This window comes from Hemitrygon akajei, chromosome 6 (assembly GCF_048418815.1).
Source record: "Hemitrygon akajei chromosome 6, sHemAka1.3, whole genome shotgun sequence".
In the NCBI taxonomy this organism is placed as follows: domain Eukaryota; kingdom Metazoa; phylum Chordata; class Chondrichthyes; order Myliobatiformes; family Dasyatidae; genus Hemitrygon; species Hemitrygon akajei.
The window spans coordinates 120,740,917-120,763,857 of NC_133129.1; the positions used below are offsets into that span (position 1 = coordinate 120,740,917).

The 22,941-nt window shown below is 57.0% G+C and overlaps 1 protein-coding gene across 2 annotated transcripts in view; it reads right to left on the bottom strand.

Annotated features, from left to right (window-relative positions):
• Window positions 1-10,932, bottom strand: part of LOC140729420 (inactive serine protease PAMR1-like) — a 176,612-nt gene extending 165,680 nt beyond the window's left edge. For both annotated transcript variants that reach the window (XM_073049139.1, XM_073049137.1), the window contains exon 1: window positions 10,728-10,932. In XM_073049139.1, the coding sequence (XP_072905240.1) occupies window positions 10,728-10,794 (67 nt within the window). In that variant the 5' untranslated portion in view covers window positions 10,795-10,932. The remainder of the gene's footprint in view (window positions 1-10,727) is intronic.
• Between the last annotated feature and the right edge of the window lie 12,009 nt (window positions 10,933-22,941).

Here is a 22,941-nt window from a genome sequence, read left to right on the forward strand (position 1 = left end):
ACACTCACTCCCCATCCCCCAGTGACACCGACACTCACTCCCCGTCCCCAGTCACACCGACACTCACTCCCCGTCCCCAGTGACACCGACACTCACTCCCCATCCCCAGTCACACCGACACTCACTCCCCATCCCCAGTCACACCGACACTCACTCCCCATCCCCCAGTCACACCGACACTCACTCCCCGTCCCCAGTCACACCGACACTCACTCCCCATCCCCAGTGACACCGACACTCACTCCCCCATCCCCCAGTCACACCGACACTCACTCCCCGTCCCCCAGTCACACCGACACTCACTCCCCATCCCCCAGTGACACGACACTCACTCCCCGTCCCCAGTCACACCGACACTCACTCCCCATCCCCAGTCACACGACACTCACTCCCCGTCCCCCAGTGACACCGACACTCACTCCCCATCCCCAGTGACACCGACACTCACTCCCCGTCCCCAGTGACACCGACACTCACTCCCCGCCCCCAGTCACACCGACACTCACTCCCCATCCCCCAGTCACACCGACACTCACTCCCCGTCCCCAGTGACACCGACACTCACTCCCCGTCCCCCAGTCACACCGACACTCACTCCCCATCCCCCAGTGACACCGACACTCACTCCCCATCCCCAGTCACACCGACACTCACTCCCCATCCCCCAGTGACACCGACACTCACTCCCCATCCCCCAGTGACACCCACACTCACTCCCCATCCCCCAGTCACACCGACACTCACTCCCCGTCCCCAGTCACACCGACACTCACTCCCGTCCCCCAGTGACACCGACACTCACTCCCCATCCCCAGTGACACCGACACTCACTCCCCATCCCCCAGTCACACCGACACTCACTCCCCATCCCCCAGTAACACCGACACTCACTCCCCGTCCCCAGTCACACCGACACTCACTCCCCATCCCCAGTGACACCGACACTCACTCCCCATCCCCCAGTCACACCGACACTCACTCCCCGTCCCCCAGTAACACCGACACTCACTCCCCGTCCCCAGTCACACCAACACTCACTCCCCATCCCCAGTCACACCGCCACTCACTCCCCATCCCCAGTGACACCGACACTCACTCCCCATCCCCCAGTGACACCGACACTCACTCCCCATCCCCCAGTGACACCGACACTCACTCCCCTTCCCCCAGTCACACCGACACTCACTCCCCGTCCCCAGTCACACCGACACTCACACCCCATCCCCCAGTCACACCGACACTCACTCCCATCCCCAGTCACACCGACACTCACTCCCCATCCCCCAGTCACACCGACACTCACTCCCCATCCCCAGTCACACCGACACTCACTCCCCATCCCCAGTGACACCGACACTCACTCCCCATCCCCCAGTCACACCGACACTCACTCCCCGTCCCCAGTCACACCGACACTCACTCCCCATCCCCAGTGACACCGACACTCACTCCCCGTCCCCAGTCACACCGACACTCACTCCCCATCCCCCAGTCACACCGACACTCACTCCCCGTCCCCAGTCCACACCGACACTCACTCCCCGTCCCCAGTCACACCGACACTCACTCCCCATCCCCCAGTGACACCGACACTCACTCCCCGTCCCCAGTCACACCGACACTCACTCCCCGTCCCCCAGAGACACCGACACTCACTCCCCGTCCCCAGTCACACCGACACTCACTCCCCGTCCCCAGTCACACCGACACTCACTCCCCATCCCCCAGTGACACCGACACTCACTCCCCATCCCCAGTGACACCGACACTCACTCCCCATCCCCAGTCACACCGACACTCACTCCCCATCCCCCAGTCACACCGACACTCACTCCCCATCCCCAGTCACACCGACACTCACTCCCCGTCCCCAGTGACACCGACACTCACTCCCCATCCCCCAGTCACACCGACACTCACTCCCCGTCCCCAGTCACACCGACACTCACTCCCCATCCCCCAGTGACACCGACACTCACTCCCCATCCCCAGTCACACCGACACTCACTCCCCATCCCCAGTGACACCGACACTCACTCCCCATCCCCCAGTCACACCGACACTCACTCCCCATCCCCCAGTGACACCGACACTCACTCCCGTCCCCAGTCACACCGACACTCACTCCCCGTCCCCAGTGACACCGACACTCACTCCCCATCCCCCAGTCACACCGACACTCACTCCCCATCCCCAGTCACACCGACACTCACTCCCCATCCCCCAGTCACACCGACACTCACTCCCCGTCCCCAGTCACACCGACACTCACTCCCCATCCCCAGTGACACCGACACTCACTCCCCCATCCCCCAGTCACACCGACACTCACTCCCCGTCCCCAGTCACACCGACACTCACTCCCCATCCCCCAGTGACACCGACACTCACTCCCCGTCCCCCAGTCACACCGACACTCACTCCCCATCCCCAGTCACACCGACACTCACTCCCCGTCCCCCAGTGACACCGACACTCACTCCCCATCCCCAGTGACACCGACACTCACTCCCCGTCCCCAGTGACACCGACACTCACTCCCCGCCCCCAGTCACACCGACACTCACTCCCCATCCCCCAGTCACACCGACACTCACTCCCCGTCCCAGTGACACCGACACTCACTCCCCGTCCCCCAGTCACACCGACACTCACTCCCCATCCCCCAGTGACACCGACACTCACTCCCCATCCCCAGTCACACCGACACTCACTCCCCATCCCCCAGTGACACCGACACTCACTCCCCATCCCCCAGTGACACCCACACTCACTCCCCATCCCCCAGTCACACCGACACTCACTCCCCGTCCCCCAGTCACACCGACACTCACTCCCCGTCCCCCAGTGACACCGACACTCACTCCCCATCCCCAGTGACACCGACACTCACTCCCCATCCCCCAGTCACACCGACACTCACTCCCCATCCCCAGTAACACCGACACTCACTCCCCGTCCCCAGTCACACCGACACTCACTCCCCATCCCCAGTGACACCGACACTCACTCCCCATCCCCCAGTCACACCGACACTCACTCCCCATCCCCCAGTAACACCGACACTCACTCCCCGTCCCCAGTCACACCAACACTCACTCCCCATCCCCCAGTCACACCGACACTCACTCCCCATCCCCAGTGACACCGACACTCACTCCCCATCCCCCAGTGACACCGACACTCACTCCCCTTCCCCAGTCACACCGACACTCACTCCCCGTCCCCCAGTCACACCGACACTCACTCCCCGTCCCCAGTCACACCGACACTCACTCCCCATCCCCAGTCACACCGACACTCACTCCCCATCCCCCAGTCACACCGACACTCACTCCCCATCCCCAGTGACACCGACACTCACTCCCCATCCCCCAGTCACACCGACACTCACTCCCCGTCCCCAGTCACACCGACACTCACTCCCCATCCCCCAGTGACACCGACACTCACTCCCCGTCCCCAGTCACACCGACACTCACTCCCCATCCCCCAGTCACACCGACACTCACTCCCCGTCCCCAGTCACACCGACACTCACTCCCCGTCCCCAGTCACACCGACACTCACTCCCCATCCCCCAGTGACACCGACACTCACTCCCCGTCCCCAGTCACACCGACACTCACTCCCATCCCCCAGTCACACCGACACTCACTCCCCGTCCCCAGTCACACCGACACTCACTCCCCATCCCCCAGTAACACCGACACTCACTCCCCATCCCCCAGTGACACCGACACTCACTCCCCGTCCCCAGTCACACCGACACTCACTCCCCATCCCCAGTGACACCGACACTCACTCCCCATCCCCCCAGTGACACCGACACTCACTCCCCATCCCCAGTGACACCGACACTCACTCCCCGTCCCCAGTGACACCGACACTCACTCCCCATCCCCAGTCACACCGACACTCACTCCCCATCCCCAGTCACACCGACACTCACTCCCGTCCCCCAGTCACACCGACACTCACTCCCCGTCCCCCAGTCACACCGACACTCACTCCCATCCCCAGTCACACCGACACTCACTCCCCATCCCCCAGTCACACCGACACTCACTCCCCGTCCCCAGTGACACCGACACTCACTCCCCATCCCCCAGTCACACCGACACTCACTCCCCATCCCCAGTGACACCGACACTCACTCCCCATCCCCCAGTCACACCGACACTCACTCCCCGTCCCCAGTGACACCGACACTCACTCCCCATCCCCAGTCACACCGACACTCACTCCCATCCCCCAGTCACACCGACACTCACTCCCCGTCCCCAGTGACACCGACACTCACTCCCCATCCCCAGTCACACCGACACTCACTCCCCGTCCCCAGTGACACCGACACTCACTCCCCGTCCCCCAGTCACACCGACACTCACTCCCCATCCCCAGTCACACCGACACTCACTCCCCATCCCCAGTCACACCGACACTCACTCCCCGTCCCCAGTGACACCGACACTCACTCCCCATCCCCAGTGACACCGACACTCACTCCCCGTCCCCAGTGACACCGACACTCACTCCCCGTCCCCAGTCACACCGACACTCACTCCCCGTCCCCAGTGACACCGACACTCACTCCCCATCCCCCAGTCACACCGACACTCACTCCCCATCCCCAGTCACACCGACACTCACTCCCCATCCCCAGTGACACCGACACTCACTCCCCGTCCCCAGTCACACCGACACTCACTCCCCATCCCCAGTGACACCGACACTCACTCCCCATCCCCAGTCACACCGACACTCACTCCCCATCCCCCAGTCACACCGACACTCACTCCCCGTCCCCCAGTGACACCGACACTCACTCCCATCCCCAGTCACACCGACACTCACTCCCCATCCCCAGTGACACCGACACTCACTCCCCGTCCCCCAGTCACACCGACACTCACTCCCCATCCCCCAGTCACACCGACACTCACTCCCCATCCCCAGTCACACCGACACTCACTCCCCGTCCCCAGTCACACCGACACTCACTCCCCGTCCCCCAGTCACACCGACACTCACTCCCCATCCCCAGTGACACCGACACTCACTCCCCGTCCCCAGTCACACCGACACTCACTCCCCATCCCCCAGTGACACCGACACTCACTCCCCGTCCCCAGTGACACCGACACTCACTCCCCGTCCCCAGTCACACCGACACTCACTCCCCATCCCCCAGTGACACCGACACTCACTCCCCGTCCCCCAGTGACACCGACACTCACTCCCCATCCCCCAGTCACACCGACACTCACTCCCCATCCCCCAGTCACACCGACACTCACTCCCCATCCCCCAGTGACACCGACACTCACTCCCCATCCCCCAGTCACACCGACACTCACTCCCCATCCCCAGTGACACCGACACTCACTCCCCATCCCCCAGTCACACCGACACTCACTCCCCATCCCCAGTGACACCGACACTCACTCCCCGTCCCCAGTCACACCGACACTCACTCCCCATCCCCCAGTGACACCGACACTCACTCCCCATCCCCCAGTCACACCGACACTCACTCCCCGTCCCCCAGTGACACCGACACTCACTCCCCATCCCCCAGTCACACCGACACTCACTCCCCATCCCCCAGTGACACCGACACTCACTCCCCATCCCCCAGTCACACCGACACTCACTCCCCGTCCCCCAGTCACACCGACACTCACTCCCCGTCCCCAGTCACACCGACACTCACTCCCCGTCCCCAGTCACACCGACATTCACTCCCCATCCCCAGTCACACCGACACTCACTCCCCGTCCCCCAGTGACACCGACACTCACTCCCCGTCCCCAGTCACACCGACACTCACTCCCCGTCCCCCAGTCACACCGACACTCACTCCCCATCCCCCAGTGACACCGACACTCACTCCCCGTCCCCAGTCACACCAACACTCACTCCCCGTCCCCAGTCACACCGACACTCACTCCCCGTCCCCAGTCACACCAACACTCACTCCCCGTCCCCAGTCACACCGACACTCACTCCCCGTCCCCCAGTGACACCGACACTCACTCCCCGTCCCCAGTCACACCGACACTCACTCCCCATCCCCAGTCACACCGACACTCACTCCCCATCCCCCAGTGACACCGACACTCACTCCCCATCCCCAGTCACACCGACACTCACTCCCCGTCCCCAGTCACACCGACACTCACTCCCCATCCCCAGTGACACCGACACTCACTTCCCATCCCCAGTCACACCGACACTCACTCCCCGTCCCCAGTGACACCGACACTCACTCCCCATCCCCAGTCACACCGACACTCACTCCCCGTCCCCCAGTCACACCGACACTCACTCCCCATCCCCAGTCACACCGACACTCACTCCCCATCCCCAGTCACACCGACACTCACTCCCCGTCCCCCAGTGACACCGACACTCACTCCCCATCCCCAGTCACACCGACACTCACTCCCCGTCCCCAGTGACACCGACACTCACTTCCCATCCCCAGTCACACCGACACTCACTCCCCATCCCCAGTCACACCGACACTCACTCCCCGTCCCCCAGTGACACCGACACTCACTCCCCATCCCCCAGTGACACCGACACTCACTCCCCGTCCCCCAGTGACACCGACACTCACTCCCCGTCCCCAGTCACACCGACACTCACTCCCCATCCCCCAGTGACACCGACACTCACTCCCCGTCCCCAGTCACACCGACACTCACTCCCCGTCCCCAGTGACACCGACACTCACTCCCCGTCCCCAGTCACACCAACACTCACTCCCCATCCCCAGTCACACCGACACTCACTCCCCATCCCCAGTGACACCGACACTCACTCCCCATCCCCAGTGACACCGACACTCACTCCCCGTCCCCCAGTGACACCGACACTCACTCCCCATCCCCAGTCACACCGACACTCACTCCCCATCCCCCAGTCACACCGACACTCACTCCCCATCCCCAGTCACACCGACACTCACTCCCCATCCCCCAGTGACACCGACACTCACTCCCCATCCCCCAGTGACACCGACACTCACTCCCCGTCCCCCAGTCACACCGACACTCACTCCCCGTCCCCAGTGACACCGACACTCACTCCCCATCCCCCAGTCACACCGACACTCACTCCCCATCCCCAGTCACACCGACACTCACTCCCCATCCCCCAGTCACACCGACACTCACTCCCCGTCCCCAGTGACACCGACACTCACTCCCCATCCCCAGTGACACCGACACTCACTCCCCATCCCCCAGTGACACCGACACTCACTCCCCATCCCCAGTGACACCGACACTCACTCCCCGTCCCCCAGTCACACCGACACTCACTCCCCATCCCCAGTCACACCGACACTCACTCCCCATCCCCCAGTGACACCGACACTCACTCCCCGTCCCCCAGTGACACCTACACTCACTCCCCATCCCCCAGTGACACCGACACTCACTCCCCGTCCCCAGTGACACCGACACTCACTCCCCGTCCCCAGTCACACCGACACTCACTCCCCATCCCCAGTGACACCGACACTCACTCCCCGTCCCCCAGTGACACCGACACTCACTCCCCATCCCCCAGTCACACCGACACTCACTCCCCATCCCCCAGTGACACCGACACTCACTCCCCATCCCCCAGTCACACCGACACTCACTCCCCATCCCCAGTGACACCGACACTCACTCCCCATCCCCAGTGACACCGACACTCACTCCCCGTCCCCAGTGACACCGACACTCACTCCCCATCCCCCAGTGACACCGACACTCACTCCCCGTCCCCCAGTCACACCGACACTCACTCCCCATCCCCAGTCACACCGACACTCACTCCCCATCCCCAGTCACACCGACACTCACTCCCCATCCCCCAGTGACACCGACACTCACTCCCCGTCCCCAGTGACACCGACACTCACTCCCCATCCCCCAGTCACACCGACACTCACTCCCCATCCCCAGTGACACCGACACTCACTCCCCGTCCCCAGTCACACCGACACTCACTCCCCATCCCCCAGTGACACCGACACTCACTCCCCATCCCCCAGTCACACCGACACTCACTCCCCGTCCCCCAGTGACACCGACACTCACTCCCCATCCCCCAGTCACACCGACACTCACTCCCCATCCCCCAGTGACACCGACACTCACTCCCCATCCCCCAGTCACACCGACACTCACTCCCCGTCCCCCAGTCACACCGACACTCACTCCCCGTCCCCAGTCACACCGACACTCACTCCCCGTCCCCAGTCACACCGACATTCACTCCCCATCCCCAGTCACACCGACACTCACTCCCCGTCCCCCAGTGACACCGACACTCACTCCCCGTCCCCAGTCACACCGACACTCACTCCCCGTCCCCCAGTCACACCGACACTCACTCCCCATCCCCCAGTGACACCGACACTCACTCCCCGTCCCCAGTCACACCAACACTCACTCCCCGTCCCCAGTCACACCGACACTCACTCCCCGTCCCCAGTCACACCAACACTCACTCCCCGTCCCCAGTCACACCGACACTCACTCCCCGTCCCCCAGTGACACCGACACTCACTCCCCGTCCCCAGTCACACCGACACTCACTCCCCGTCCCCCAGTGACACCGACACTCACTCCCCATCCCCAGTCACACCGACACTCACTCCCCGTCCCCCAGTGACACCGACACTCACTTCCCATCCCCAGTCACACCGACACTCACTCCCCGTCCCCAGTGACACCGACACTCACTCCCCATCCCCAGTCACACCGACACTCACTCCCCGTCCCCCAGTCACACCGACACTCACTCCCCATCCCCAGTCACACCGACACTCACTCCCCATCCCCAGTCACACCGACACTCACTCCCCGTCCCCCAGTGACACCGACACTCACTCCCCATCCCCAGTCACACCGACACTCACTCCCCGTCCCCAGTGACACCGACACTCACTTCCCATCCCCAGTCACACCGACACTCACTCCCCATCCCCAGTCACACCGACACTCACTCCCCGTCCCCCAGTGACACCGACACTCACTCCCCATCCCCCAGTGACACCGACACTCACTCCCCATCCCCAGTGACACCGACACTCACTCCCCGTCCCCAGTCACACCGACACTCACTCCCCATCCCCCAGTGACACCGACACTCACTCCCCGTCCCCAGTCACACCGACACTCACTCCCCGTCCCCAGTGACACCGACACTCACTCCCCGTCCCCAGTCACACCAACACTCACTCCCCATCCCCAGTCACACCGACACTCACTCCCCATCCCCAGTGACACCGACACTCACTCCCCATCCCCCAGTGACACCGACACTCACTCCCCGTCCCCCAGTGACACCGACACTCACTCCCCATCCCCAGTCACACCGACACTCACTCCCCATCCCCCAGTCACACCGACACTCACTCCCCATCCCCAGTCACACCGACACTCACTCCCCATCCCCCAGTGACACCGACACTCACTCCCCATCCCCCAGTGACACCGACACTCACTCCCCGTCCCCCAGTCACACCGACACTCACTCCCCGTCCCCAGTGACACCGACACTCACTCCCCATCCCCCAGTCACACCGACACTCACTCCCCATCCCCAGTCACACCGACACTCACTCCCCATCCCCCAGTCACACCGACACTCACTCCCCGTCCCCAGTGACACCGACACTCACTCCCCATCCCCAGTGACACCGACACTCACTCCCCATCCCCCAGTGACACCGACACTCACTCCCCATCCCCAGTGACACCGACACTCACTCCCCATCCCCAGTGACACCGACACTCACTCCCCATCCCCCAGTCACACCGACACTCACTCCCCATCCCCAGTCACACCGACACTCACTCCCCATCCCCAGTCACACCGACACTCACTCCCCATCCCCCAGTGACACCGACACTCACTCCCCGTCCCCCAGTGACACCTACACTCACTCCCCATCCCCCAGTGACACCGACACTCACTCCCCGTCCCCAGTGACACCGACACTCACTCCCCGTCCCCCAGTCACACCGACACTCACTCCCCGTCCCCCAGTGACACCGACACTCACTCCCCATCCCCCAGTGACACCGATACTCACTCCCCGTCCCCAGTGACACCGACACTCACTCCCCATCCCCCAGTGACACCGACACTCACTCCCCATCCCCCAGTCACACCGACACTCACTCCCCGTCCCCCAGTCACACCGACACTCACTCCCCATCCCCAGTGACACCGACACTCACTCCCCATCCCCCAGTCACACCGACACTCACTCCCCATCCCCCAGTCACACCGACACTCACTCCCCGTCCCCAGTGACACCGACACTCACTCCCCATCCCCCAGTGACACCGACACTCACTCCCCGTCCCCAGTCACACCGACACTCACTCCCCATCCCCAGTGACACCGACACTCACTCCCCATCCCCAGTCACACCGACACTCACTCCCCGTCCCCCAGTGACACCGACACTCACTCCCCATCCCCAGTGACACCGACACTCACTCCCCGTCCCCAGTGACACCGACACTCACTCCCCCATCCCCAGTCACACCGACACTCACTCCCCATCCCCCAGTGACACTGACACTCACTCCCCATGCCCCCATGAGTTTGCCCCAATGACTGTCATCCATTTCACTCTCTGCTCCCTCCTGCATTACCCTGTGTCCTCTCTCTGCAACGGAAGTTTAAACTTCCTCTGGGCTGTGCCTTACCTTTAGGCAGTGTGCGTGCCCCTGGTATCTGGAGCAGGAGTAGGCTCAGCGCCACCCAGGCCAGCATCGTGCCTCTCTTTCACACCAGAGCCGGAGTTTCCCTGTCACCTGGTTGCCCTGGAACCACCGCTCTGAGCTGCAGAACCTCGGATAATCTCCTACCACTGCACGTACAAAGGAAGTCCCATCCAAGAAAAGCAGTCAGCTCTCCTACCAGAAATGTATGACATCACCCCCTGTAAGGGCTCCAGTCTTTCCATTAAAGCTGCCTGGTGTCTGGCATGCAGACTGCGAGCAGGCGGTGTGTTGCTCAGTGCTTAGAGCCTTTAACAGGCTCGCTGACCCCCCGCTTCAACCTTACCCGTCCCACTCGTGAACACCACACCCCCCCATGAACACCCGCAGATATCGTGGTCGGACAACTGTGATACACTGTTGTGTTGCGTCTCATCTGGTTTAGCCCTGTACGCTGCGTCTCGTTATAATAATCTGTTCAAAATCTGGAGCAGAAGCTGAAGGATTTGTTCATTTCCAACTCTCTCAGCACTTTACAGTTTACTGTGATTTGATCAGACACAATCTGGTTGCTTCGCACTGGGATTTTACTGTCACAGAACGTATGGTTGGCCGAGTCCCAGGACGGAGCGCAGTGCCTTGTCCACGGATCATCCAGACTTGCTGAGATGTGGACTACACTTGGACTTGAGACTTACAACCCTGTGGTGTCAGCCACCGACAGGCATAGCCTTTGATCTCGCATACATCCTCTTCCTCACCGGGATCAAAGCCTTCCTGCGCTGTCACGCTAAGGGCGTCTTGTTCCATTGCCAGCGTACCTGCTGAGGGCAGCTAACCGTCAGCTAGGGGAGCTGGCAGCCCATGCAGCCTCCAGTAGGGGAGAAAGCATTTGTCGACGGTTCGTGTCGGAAGGCTGTGTCAGGACTGAGAGCGGAGAGGCGAGGTGCCCAGTGTAAGGAGGAGGAAGGGGAGGAATGAGACTGGAGCCCTAGGCTTTTGGTGGGTCAAGGATGACAGGTAGGGGAAGGGGAGTTGGGAGACTGATAGATGAAGTAAGGCAGACAGTCCACAGATGGAGCAAGCTAGGAAGTGGCGAAGGTGGAGACAGCTGACGCAGGGCGATAAGCAGCGAGAAGGTTCCTGCTGAGATTTAAGCGAGTGCTGCCACACACACCGGACAGGACCCGGCTGGGTTGCTGCAGCTTGTTCACAGGACTGAGCTTTGTGATGGTTTGAGGGAGTTGGGTCTGGCCATCTTGTGACAAGTTCACATTCATATCCAAGGGGTCGAGTTCAACAAGTAAGTGAAGCAGTTGCAGGCTGATCAAGACTCAGTGATCTTGTGACATTAATCTGGTTACACTGTCTGAATGCATGTCTCCCTGTGGCTGTGTAGTAATTTCAGTAAAACTTTAAATTATCATGAAGCTGACAGAATAGGGTTAAAAGCTGCCTGATTTATTAATGGAAAGGAAACCTGTTTACCTGGCCTGGCCTGTATGAGCCCCTTAACAGCAGAACAAAATACTCCATTCCTAACTCCCTTCCAAAACCGGCAAGCGAAACCAAGCAGGAAGGCCACATCTCAGGTTAACTTCAGCGAGGCAATGACGCTGTCTTTGGCAATCATTCCAACAACCCCAGGAGGAATAATAAATCATGTGCACATACCACTGGATTCTTGTCATGCACTGGATTGCCTGGAGGCTACTATATAATGAAAGACTGTTGAGTGTAAGTGCAGCATCTTGGGGAAACTCGGCTGGGCGAGAGCCAGGAAACAGAGAGATCACCCAAACGCATGGCAGGGAAATGGATCGTCACAACAGCATTACTAGAATAAAGCCGACTCTCTGTGGTATTACTGCCTTGTGATGGAGCCCACTAGACTCTCTTCTCAGTGTAAAGACCCACAGGCTGGTGTTTGGCCATCATTATCTTTACCGTCAAACTGCCGCTGACCACCCGCACGGACCCCAGACTCCCTCAGACCACATCCCGCCTCCGTTCTCTGACCAGTGCAAACATTGTGCACTTACTCCTTAACGTGGGTAACATTCAACAGGTCAGACAGCATCTGGGAGATGGAGAGCAGGGTTAGCAATCTGGGCCATAACCTTTGATCAGTGCCATAAAATCTGAGTGATGAAAGACTTTTTGAGAAACGCAGAAGGAGAGAAAGGAGAGAGAGGGGCTGGAATCAGATCAGAAGCCAGAGAGGCCTAATGACAAAAGGAATGGTGCTGACAGAAGGATGAAGAAAGAGACGTAGATTTGAATCCCATCACAATCACTGAATCATTTCTGTTCAAGTAAATGAACAGATTTTAGGTTTAAGAGATAATAGTAAGCTTTAAATTAACTGAATTGTTGTTAAAAAGCAACCGATTCACTAATAACCTTCAGGGAAAGAAATCTTCCAGAATTGGTCTAGAATGACTCCAGGACCAGTAATGTGGTCATCTCTTAACCACCTCTTCATATTGGTGGTGGACACTATATGCTGGCATCGGTAGTAACGTCCTCATCCTGTGATATCATTACAAGGAGATGGCGATGGGGCATGAACCTGATGAGCAGTAATGAGTGCAGCAAATCTTTCTCCACTATAGATGGAAGGGCTGATTGTGGTGAACTACATATACATGTCTGGACATGCCCCTCCCCACCCCCGCTGACTGCTCCTGTGGCTCCTCCCACAGACCCCTGCTGACTCCTCCCACAGACCCCTGCTGACTGCCCCTGTGGCTCCTCCCACAGACCCACTGCTGACTCCTCCCACAGACCCACTGCTGACTCCTCCCACAGACCCCCTGCTGACTGCTCCTGTGGCTCCTCCCACAGACCCCTGCTGACTGCTCCTGTGGCTCCTCACACAGACCCCCTGCTGACTGCTCCTGTGGCTCCTCCCACAGACCCCTGCTGACTGCTCCTGTGGCTCCTCCCACAGACCCCTGCTGACTGCTCCTGTGGCTCCTCCCACAGACCCCTGCTGACTGCTCCTGTGGCTCCTCCCACAGACCCCTGCTGACTGCTCCTGTGGCTCCTCCCACAGACCCCCACTGACTGCTCCTGTGGCTCCTCCCACAGACCCCTGCTGACTGCTCCTGCTGACTCCTCCCACAGACCCCCTGCTGACTGCTCCTGTGGCTCCTCCCACAGACCCCTGCTGACTGCTCCTGTGGCTCCTCCCACAGACCCCCTGCTGACTGCTCCTGTGGCTCCTCCCACAGACCCCCTGCTGACTGCTCCTGTGGCTCCTCCCACTGACCCCTGCTGACTGCTCCTGTGGCTCCTCCCACTGACCCCTGCTGACTGCTCCTGTGGCTCCTCCCACTGACCCCTGCTGACTGCTCCTGTGGCTCCTCCCACAGACCCCCTGCTGACTGCTCCTGTGGCTCCTCCCACTGACCCCTGCTGACTGCTCCTGTGGCTCCTCCCACTGACCCCTGCTGACTCCTCCCACAGACCCCTGCTGACTGCTCCTGTGGCTCCTCCCACAGACCCCTGCTGACTGCTCCTGTGGCTCCTCCCACTGACCCCTGCTGACTGCTCCTGTGGCTCCTCCCACAGACCCCTGCTGACTGCTCCTGTGGCTCCTCCCACAGACCCCTGCTGACTGCTCCTGCTGACTCCTCCCACAGACCCCCTGCTGACTGCTCCTGTGGCTCCTCCCACAGACCCCCGCTGACTGCTCCTGTGGCTCCTCCCACTGACCCCCTGCTGACTGCTCCTGTGGCTCCTCCCACAGACCCCCTGCTGACTGCTCCTGCTGACTCCTCCCACAGACCCCCTGCTGACTGCTCCTGTGGCTCCTCCCACAGACCCCCGCTGACTGCTCCTGTGGCTCCTCCCACTGACCCCCTGCTGACTGCTCCTGTGGCTCCTCCCACAGACCCCTGCTGACTGCTCCTGTGGCTCCTCCCACAGACCCCTGCTGACTGCTCCCACAGACCCCCGCTGACTGCTCCTGTGGCTCCTCCCACAGACCCCTGCTGACTGCTCCTGTGGTTCCTCCCACAGACCCCTGTCTGACTCCTCCCACAGACCCCCTGCTGACTCCTCCCACAGACCCCCTGCTGACTGCTCCTGTGGCTCCTCCCACAGACCCCTGCTGACTGCTCCTGTGGCTCCTCCCACAGACCCCTGCTGACTGCTCCTGTGGCTCCTCCCACAGACCCCTGCTGACTGCTCCTGTGGCTCCTCCCACAGACCCCTGTCTGACTCCTCCCACAGACCCCTGCTGACTGCTCCTGTGGCTCCTCCCACAGACCCCTGCTGACTCCTCCCACAGACCCCCTGCTGACTGCTCCTGTGGCTCCTCCCACAGACCCCTGCTGACTGCTCCTGTGGCTCCTCCCACAGACCCCTGTCTGACTCCTCCCACAGACCCCTGCTGACTGCTCCTGTGGCTCCTCCCACAGACCCCTGTCTGACTCCTCCCACAGACCCCTGCTGACTGCTCCTGTGGTTCCTCCCACAGACCCCTGCTGACTGCTCCTGTGGCTCCTCCCACAGACCCCTGCTGACTGCTCCTGTGGTTCCTCCCACAGACCCCTGTCTGACTCCTCCCACAGACCCCTGCTGACTGCTCCTGTGGTTCCTCCCACAGACCCCTGCTGACTCCTCCCACAGACCCCCTGCTGACTGCTCCTGTGGCTCCTCCCACAGACCCCTGTCTGACTCCTCCCACAGACCCCCTGCTGACTCCTCCCACAGACCCCCTGCTGACTGCTCCTGTGGCTCCTCCCACAGACCCCTGCTGACTGCTCCTGTGGCTCCTCCCACAGACCCCTGCTGACTGCTCCTGTGGTTCCTCCCACAGACCCCTGCTGACTCCTCCCACAGACCCCCTGCTGACTGCTCCTGTGGCTCCTCCCACAGACCCCTGCTGACTCCTCCCACAGACCCCCTGCTGACTCCTCCCACAGACCCCCTGCTGACTGCTCCTGTGGCTCCTCCCACAGACCCCCTGCTGACTGCTCCTGTGGCTCCTCCCACAGACCCCTGCTGACTCCTCCCACAGACCCCCTGCTGACTCCTCCCACAGACCCCTGCTGACTCCTCCCACAGACCCCCTGCTGACTGCTCCTGTGGCTCCTCCCACAGACCCCTGCTGACTCCTCCCACAGACCCCCTGCTGACTCCTCCCACAGACCCCCTGCTGACTGCTCCTGTGGCTCCTCCCACAGACCCCTGTATAAAGGCGATTGGAGGCACTGCTCCTCCCTCAGTCTCCAGGATGTCGTGTGGGGATCTCTTGCTGCTGACTGCTCTCTTCCAGCGAATAAAAGCCTATATCTCGCCTCACGTCTCCGAGAGTTATTGATGGTGCATCACTGATGTGACCAATCGGCAAGTGACGTGGTGCTGCTCATGCGGGCAAATGAGGTCCGGAAGGTATGAATGGGATGGACAGAGACTTAACGTATTCATAATTGGTAATGGTTTACTAAGCTTCGTTCTGTATTCCATTCCATACCTAGGTACACTGAGGTAGTTGTTGTTGCTCCTTCTCGTGCCTGGTGGTGCACGGGGCGGGATTTTTTTCCATTTCTTTAATATTTGTCTGTTTTTTACAATGCCAAGTTGCTAGCTCGATGCTCAACCCAGCGTGGATGGAAAGCGTGCAAAGGGGCCGGATTCGAACCTGTGACCATTCACCTCGAAGTCAGCTGCTGATGCCACTGCACCACCAGCCGGCTACTGAGATAGTACAAAGGGAAGGGCAGAAAACCCGGAGTGCAGGATATAACGTTACAGTTACAGGGAAGCACAGTGCAGAGGCTGCTCCTACATCCCAAAGACATGTAGATTGGTGGGTAAACCGGCCCTGGTGTTTAGATGAACAGCAGAACCTGGGGGGGTTGATGAAAATGTGGGGACAAATAAAACACTCGGGCAAAGTACAAGGGCCATGACAAGTAGACTGAGATCGAGTTCATCTACAGCATAACGGAAGTCTGTTCAAGGGAACTTGCGTTTACATAACCAGACAGTCAGCCGACTGATAATCTAATCTGCAATTGACCTCTCTGTGGTGAAAAGTTAAGTCCAAAATGTTTCACCCTGAAGAGAGTTGGCATCCCTGGACAGTGCAAAGGGGAGAACAGGTAGGTCATTTCGTGGAGAGTCACCTTAGTAAGGGAAGGGGGTACTGGAGCAGCTGAGAGATGAGAACGGTGCAAAAACACGAGAGATTCTGCAGATACTGGAAATCTGGAGCAACATGCACTAGCTGCTGGGGGAGCTCAGTGAGTCAGGCAGCATCCGCGGAGGGAAATGCAGTCGTTGCTTCAGGCCAAGTCTCTTCATCAGGAGGGATCAGTATCTCCTGATTAGGAGAAGGGGAGGAGATGAATGCTGGGTATGTGCTAAAGTTGGAAGGTGGTGGGAAGCAAGATCGTCCCTTCACAAGCACTTCCTTCTCTGCAGCTGCTTCTGCCTCCTTCCTCAGATCCACGGACAGGACGTTTCAGGGAGACCATCACTTCAACCTGTTCTTTCCCCCACAAAGCGCTTCTTCCATATGGACTAACTTTGCTTGCCAGCATCATCCAAGGCAGTCCTGAGGCTATCTGCCAGTGTCACCGCTTCCAGATGCCCGACCCTGACAGCGTCACTTTCGGAAAGCTTGCTCCGTGGATCAGAGACCCACCCAGACGTTTGGGTTCGGCTCAAAGACAAGGGTCATCCAGCCGACCCTCTTCAACTATGAATTCACAAACACAGCCCGAAGAAGTTTCCAGCCCACCAACGGGGTAAAAGGAATGCTGTTGTTGCTGTGGAGACAGAGGAGACAAATACAGAGGGTAGCCGGCTGTTGGTGCGAGGTAATTGTTGCCAGATTGTCTTTCAGCTCCTCCCAAAGGACGCACGCCCTCCCCTTCATCTGCACCAGCTGACGCATTTGCTGAACTGACCTCCCAATGACACCCCAGGGGACAGGACTGGGGCAGCCTTGGGGCAGGTCTGTATCGTATTCATCAAAGGGCCAAGAGTACCATCCTTAAATCAACTCAACCAGCAACAGATGTGTTCCCATTTTAAAATTCCGAACATTTCCCTCAGCTCTTCACTCTGTGCTCCGAAGAAACTCCCCAGGAGCAGAAGTGGTACTGCAGTAAAGCTACCGGCTAATTGACCGAGTGACATGGGTGGACCCCAGATGACAAAAGCTGGAAGAATAATATTTACAAATTATTTCCTTCTGTTGTCCGCTCGGCCTCCCTCTCTTTACTGACAGCCACACACACTAAATGTATTATCGATGCTGACTGTTGGATCAACTGCAAAGCCTCTAGTCTGTGAGTCACAACTCTGCAGAGCCACAGCGCGTCCCAGAGCAGTGACGCGAGAGTGTCTGCTGGAGGCAAATCATTCCAGGAAGATTCAGTCACACTAGACTGAGGCCCTGTCTACCCACTCAGGAGCCCAGGCGAGATCTCATAGCAGTGCTCAAGGTGGGAAAGGTGTACCAGCCTGTACACCCACAAACCCTCAAGTTTCTGGTTTGTGGGAGGAAACCAGAGCATTCAGAGGAAACCCACACAATCACAGGTCTGGAACAAGCCTGGGTGTCCGGCTTGACCTTAACAGGTCTTTGCTGCCTACGGTTAAACTTTCCAGTAACTAACCTAACAATGAGTGAACAATAACAAATGAAGACATTGATATCCATAAGCCCAAGGAGCAGAATTAGGCCACTTGACCTATTGTCTGCTCTACTATTCCATCATGGCTGATCCATCATCCCTCTCAACCCCACTTTCCTGCCTTCTCCCCATAACCTTTGACACTTTCTAATCAAGAACCTATCAACTTCCGCTTTAAATACACCCAATGACTTGGCCTCCACAGCTGCCTGCGGCAATGAATTCCACAGATTCACCACCCTCTGGCTAGAGAAATGTTTCCTCATCTCTGTATTCAATAGACATCCCTCAATTCTGAGGCTTTGTCCTCTGGTCCTAGGCTCCCCCACAGCAGGAAACATTTGCTCCGCAAACACTCTATCTAGACCTTACAATATTCAATAGATTTCAGTGAGGTCCTGCTTCATTCTGCTACATATCAGCTGCTGCAAGCCCAGAGCCATCAAACGCTGCTCATAATTTAATCTCGTGAACCTCGGCCAGACTCTCTCCAATGCCAACACATCATTTCTTAGATAAGGGGCCCAAAACTGCTCACAATACTCCAAGTGTGGTCTGACCAATGCCTTATGAAGCCTCAGTATTACACCTTTGCTTCTGTTTTCTAGTCCTCTCAAAATGAATTCTAACATCACATTTGCCTTCTTCACCACTGACTCAACCTGCAAGTTAACCTTTCGTGAATTCTGCACGAGGACTCCCAAGTCCCTCTGCACCTCTGATTTTTGAATTTTCTCCTCATTTACTTTAATCCTTCTGCCATTAACTGGCATTATATTCCATCTGCCACTTCTTTGCCCATTCCGCCAATCAGTTTAAGTCCTTCTGCAGAGACCCTGCTTCCTCAGACTACCTTCCCCTCTGCCTAGCTTTGCATTGTCCACAAGCTTGGCTACTAAGCCATCAACTCCTTCACCTTACAACACAAAACGAAGTGGTCCCAGCACCACTAGCCACTAGTAGTCAGAAAAGGCCCTTATATTCATACTCTGCCTCCTGCCAGTCAGCCAATCTTATATCCTCTCTAGTACCTTTCCCAAAATACCATGGGTTCTTACCTTGCTAAGTAGCCTCGTGTGCGGCACCTTGCCAAAAACCTTCTGAAAATCCAAATAAACAATATTCACAGATCTCCTTTGTATATCCTGCCTGTTATTTCCTTAAAGAATTCCAACAGATTTGTCAGACAAGATTTCCCCTTAAGGTAACCTTGTGGACATGGGTCTATTTGATCACATGCCTCCAAGTACCCCAGAACCTCGTCCTTGAGAATAGAATCCAACATCTTCCCAACCACTGAAGTCAGCTTTACTTCTGCCTCCCTTCCTTCTTCAAAAAGTGAAGTGGTATTTGCAATCCTCCAGTTCTCAGGAACCATTCCAGAAGCTAGTGATTCTTGGAAGATCATTACTAATACCTTCACAATCTCTTCAGCCACTTCTTTCAGGACCTTGGGGTGTCGTCCATCTGGTCCAGGTGATTTTTTTCCTTCAGACGTTCCAGCTTCCCAAGCACCTTCTCCTCAGTAATAGGAACTACACTCACTCCTGCCCCCAACACACTCACATTTCTGTCATTCCACTAGTGTCTTCCATAGTGAAGACTTATATCAAATACTTATTAAGCTACTCCACCATTCCTTTGCCCCCATTACATACAGTACTCTGCAAAAGCCTTAGGCACATATATAGCTAACGTGCCTATGTCTTTTGCACAGTGCTGTAGTAATTTTATGTATTGCACTGTACTGTTGCTGGGAAAAAAAACAAATTTCATGACGTGTGAGTGATGATAAACCTGATTCCGATCTGGGTCTCTATTGTGTACGGAGAGTAGAAAGGGGGCAGGGAGAGGGGAATCATGTTTGGGAAAGGGGGAAGGGAGCACCAGAGAGACATTCTGTAATGATCCTCCCTCAATTGTTTGGAATCAAGTGACCGTGCCTGGTGTCTCAGAGCTGGGTGTATCTGCACCCGCGCCATTGCCCATCCCCGGCACTCCTTTGCCACCTGCCCCACACCTGTCTTGCTGCACTTCACCCTCACCATCCCTTGCACGTTAACAAATACAGTACTGTGCAAAAGTCTGTATGCGTGTGCCTGAGACATTAGCACAGTACTGTATCTCTTCAGCGTCATTTTCCAACTTTTTGTATTCCCTTTTATATTATTGGCTAGATTCCTTTCATACTTCATATTTTCTCTCTTTATGGTTTTTTAGTTGCTTTCTGTTAATTTTTAAAAGTGTTCCATCCCTTTACCTTCCCACTAATGCTCGCTCTATTATATACCCTCTCTTTTGCTTTTATGTTGTCTTGGATTTCCCTTATTAGCCACGGATACTTCATCCTCCCTTAAGAATACTTCTTCATCTTTGGGATGTATCTACTCGGCACCTTCCGAATTGCTTTCCGGGTGTTGTGTGGATGAAATCACCAAAGTACTGGTAGATATGAAGCAGCCTCTTTATTCGACAAAACCAGATACAGCAGGCATCATATTGAGGCGCTTTCGCTGGAAAGGTCTGGCTGGCTCAACACTAGCCCATATTTTATGCGATAAACATCAAAGGACCATTCCATATGTAAAATGACACACAAACTTCACCCTTCCCAATCCGCACCCACACCACAGATCCCTGTGATCAAGGCTTTTAGAAACCTATTTTTAGCAGCATTTTAAATTTAATCTATAATCTATATTCAGATTTGAAGTTATTTGCTATATGTGCTAAACCCTAAAATTGCTCAAACACCAGGAACACCTGACCTGTCGTCATCCGTGCTAGTGTCCCCTTCCTATCAACGTTAGCCAGCTCCTCTCGCAAGCCTCTATAATTCCCTTCACTCCACTGTAATACCAAAACATCCAATTTTAGCTTCTCTGTCTCAAGCTGCAGGGTGGATTCTACCTTATTATTAACACTGCCTCCAAAGGGTTCCTTTACCTTAAGCTTTTCGATCAAACCTTGGTCAATACATTACACACAATCTAGAATTGCCATTCCCCTAGTGGGCTCAGCTACAAGCTGCTCTAAAAGGCCACCTCATAGGCATTCAACAAATTCCCTCTCTTGGGATCTAGCACCAACCTGATTTTCCCAATCTACCAGCACATTGAAATCCCTCATGATTATTGGAGCTTTGCCCTTTCTACATGCCTCTTCTATCACCCAGTGTAATTTGTAGCCCACTTTCTGGCTACTGTTCAGAGATCAATGGGCTGAATGGCCTGCTTCTGCTCCTTTGTCTTGTGATCTGTATTTAACTCCCATTAAGGTCTCTTTCCCCTTGTACCCTTTAACTCAGCCTACAAGGAATCTACATCTTCTGACCTTATGTCAACTCTTTTTAAGGATTTGATTTGATTACCAACACAGCCACCCACCCCCCGCCCACCTGCCTGTCCTTTCCATATAACGTGTATCTTTAGATGTTAAGCTCCCAACTATGATCTTCTTTCAGCCACGATTCAGTGATGCCTACAACATCATACCTGCCAATCTCTTCTTCTTCTTCTTCATGTGTCATGGATTATTGATTACCTGACTGGCAGACCACAGTACGCTTGCAACACTGTGTGTCAGACAGAGTGGTCAGCAGCACTGGGGCTCCACAGGGGACTGTCCTGTCTCCTTTTCTCTTCACTATCTACACCTCGGACTTCAACTACTGCACAGAGTCTTGCCATCTTCAGAAGTTTTCTGATGACTCTGCCATAGTTGGATGCATCAGCAAGGGAGATGAGGCTGAGTACAGGGCTATGATGGGAAACTTTGTCACATGGTGCGAGCAGAATCATCTGCAGCTTAATGTGAAAAAGACTAAGGAGATGGTGGTGGACCTGAGGAGGGTTAAGGCACCAGTGACCCTTATTTCCATCCAAGGGGTCAGTGTGGACATGGTGGAGGATTACAAATACCTGGGGATACGAATTGACAATAAACTGGACTGGTCAAAGAACACTGAGGCTGTCTACAAGGGTCAGAGCCATCTCTATTTCCTGAGGAGACTGCCGGACGATGCTGAGGATGTTCTACGAGGCTGTGGTGGCCAGTGCTATCATGTTTGCTGTTGTGTGCTGGGGCAGCAGGCTGAGGGTAGCAGACACCAACAGAATCAACAAACTCATTCGTAAGGCCAGTGATGTTGTGGGGGTGGAACTGGACTCTGATGGTGGTGTCTGAAAAGAGGATGCTGTCCAAGTTGCATGCCATCTTGGACAATGTCTCCCATCCACTCCATAATGTACTGGTTAAGCACAGGAGTACATTCAGCCAGAGACTCATTCCACCAAGATGTAACACTGAGCGACATAGGAAGTCATTCCTGCCTGTGGCCATCAAACTTTACAACTCCTCCCTTGGAGTGTCAGACACCCTGAGCCAATAGGCTGGTCCTGGACTTATTTCCATTTGACATGATTAACTTCTTATTATTTAATTATTTATGGTTTTATATTGCTATATTTCTTCACTATTCTTGGTTGGTGCGGCTGTAACGAAACCCAATTTCCCCTCGGGATCAATAAAGTATGTCTGTC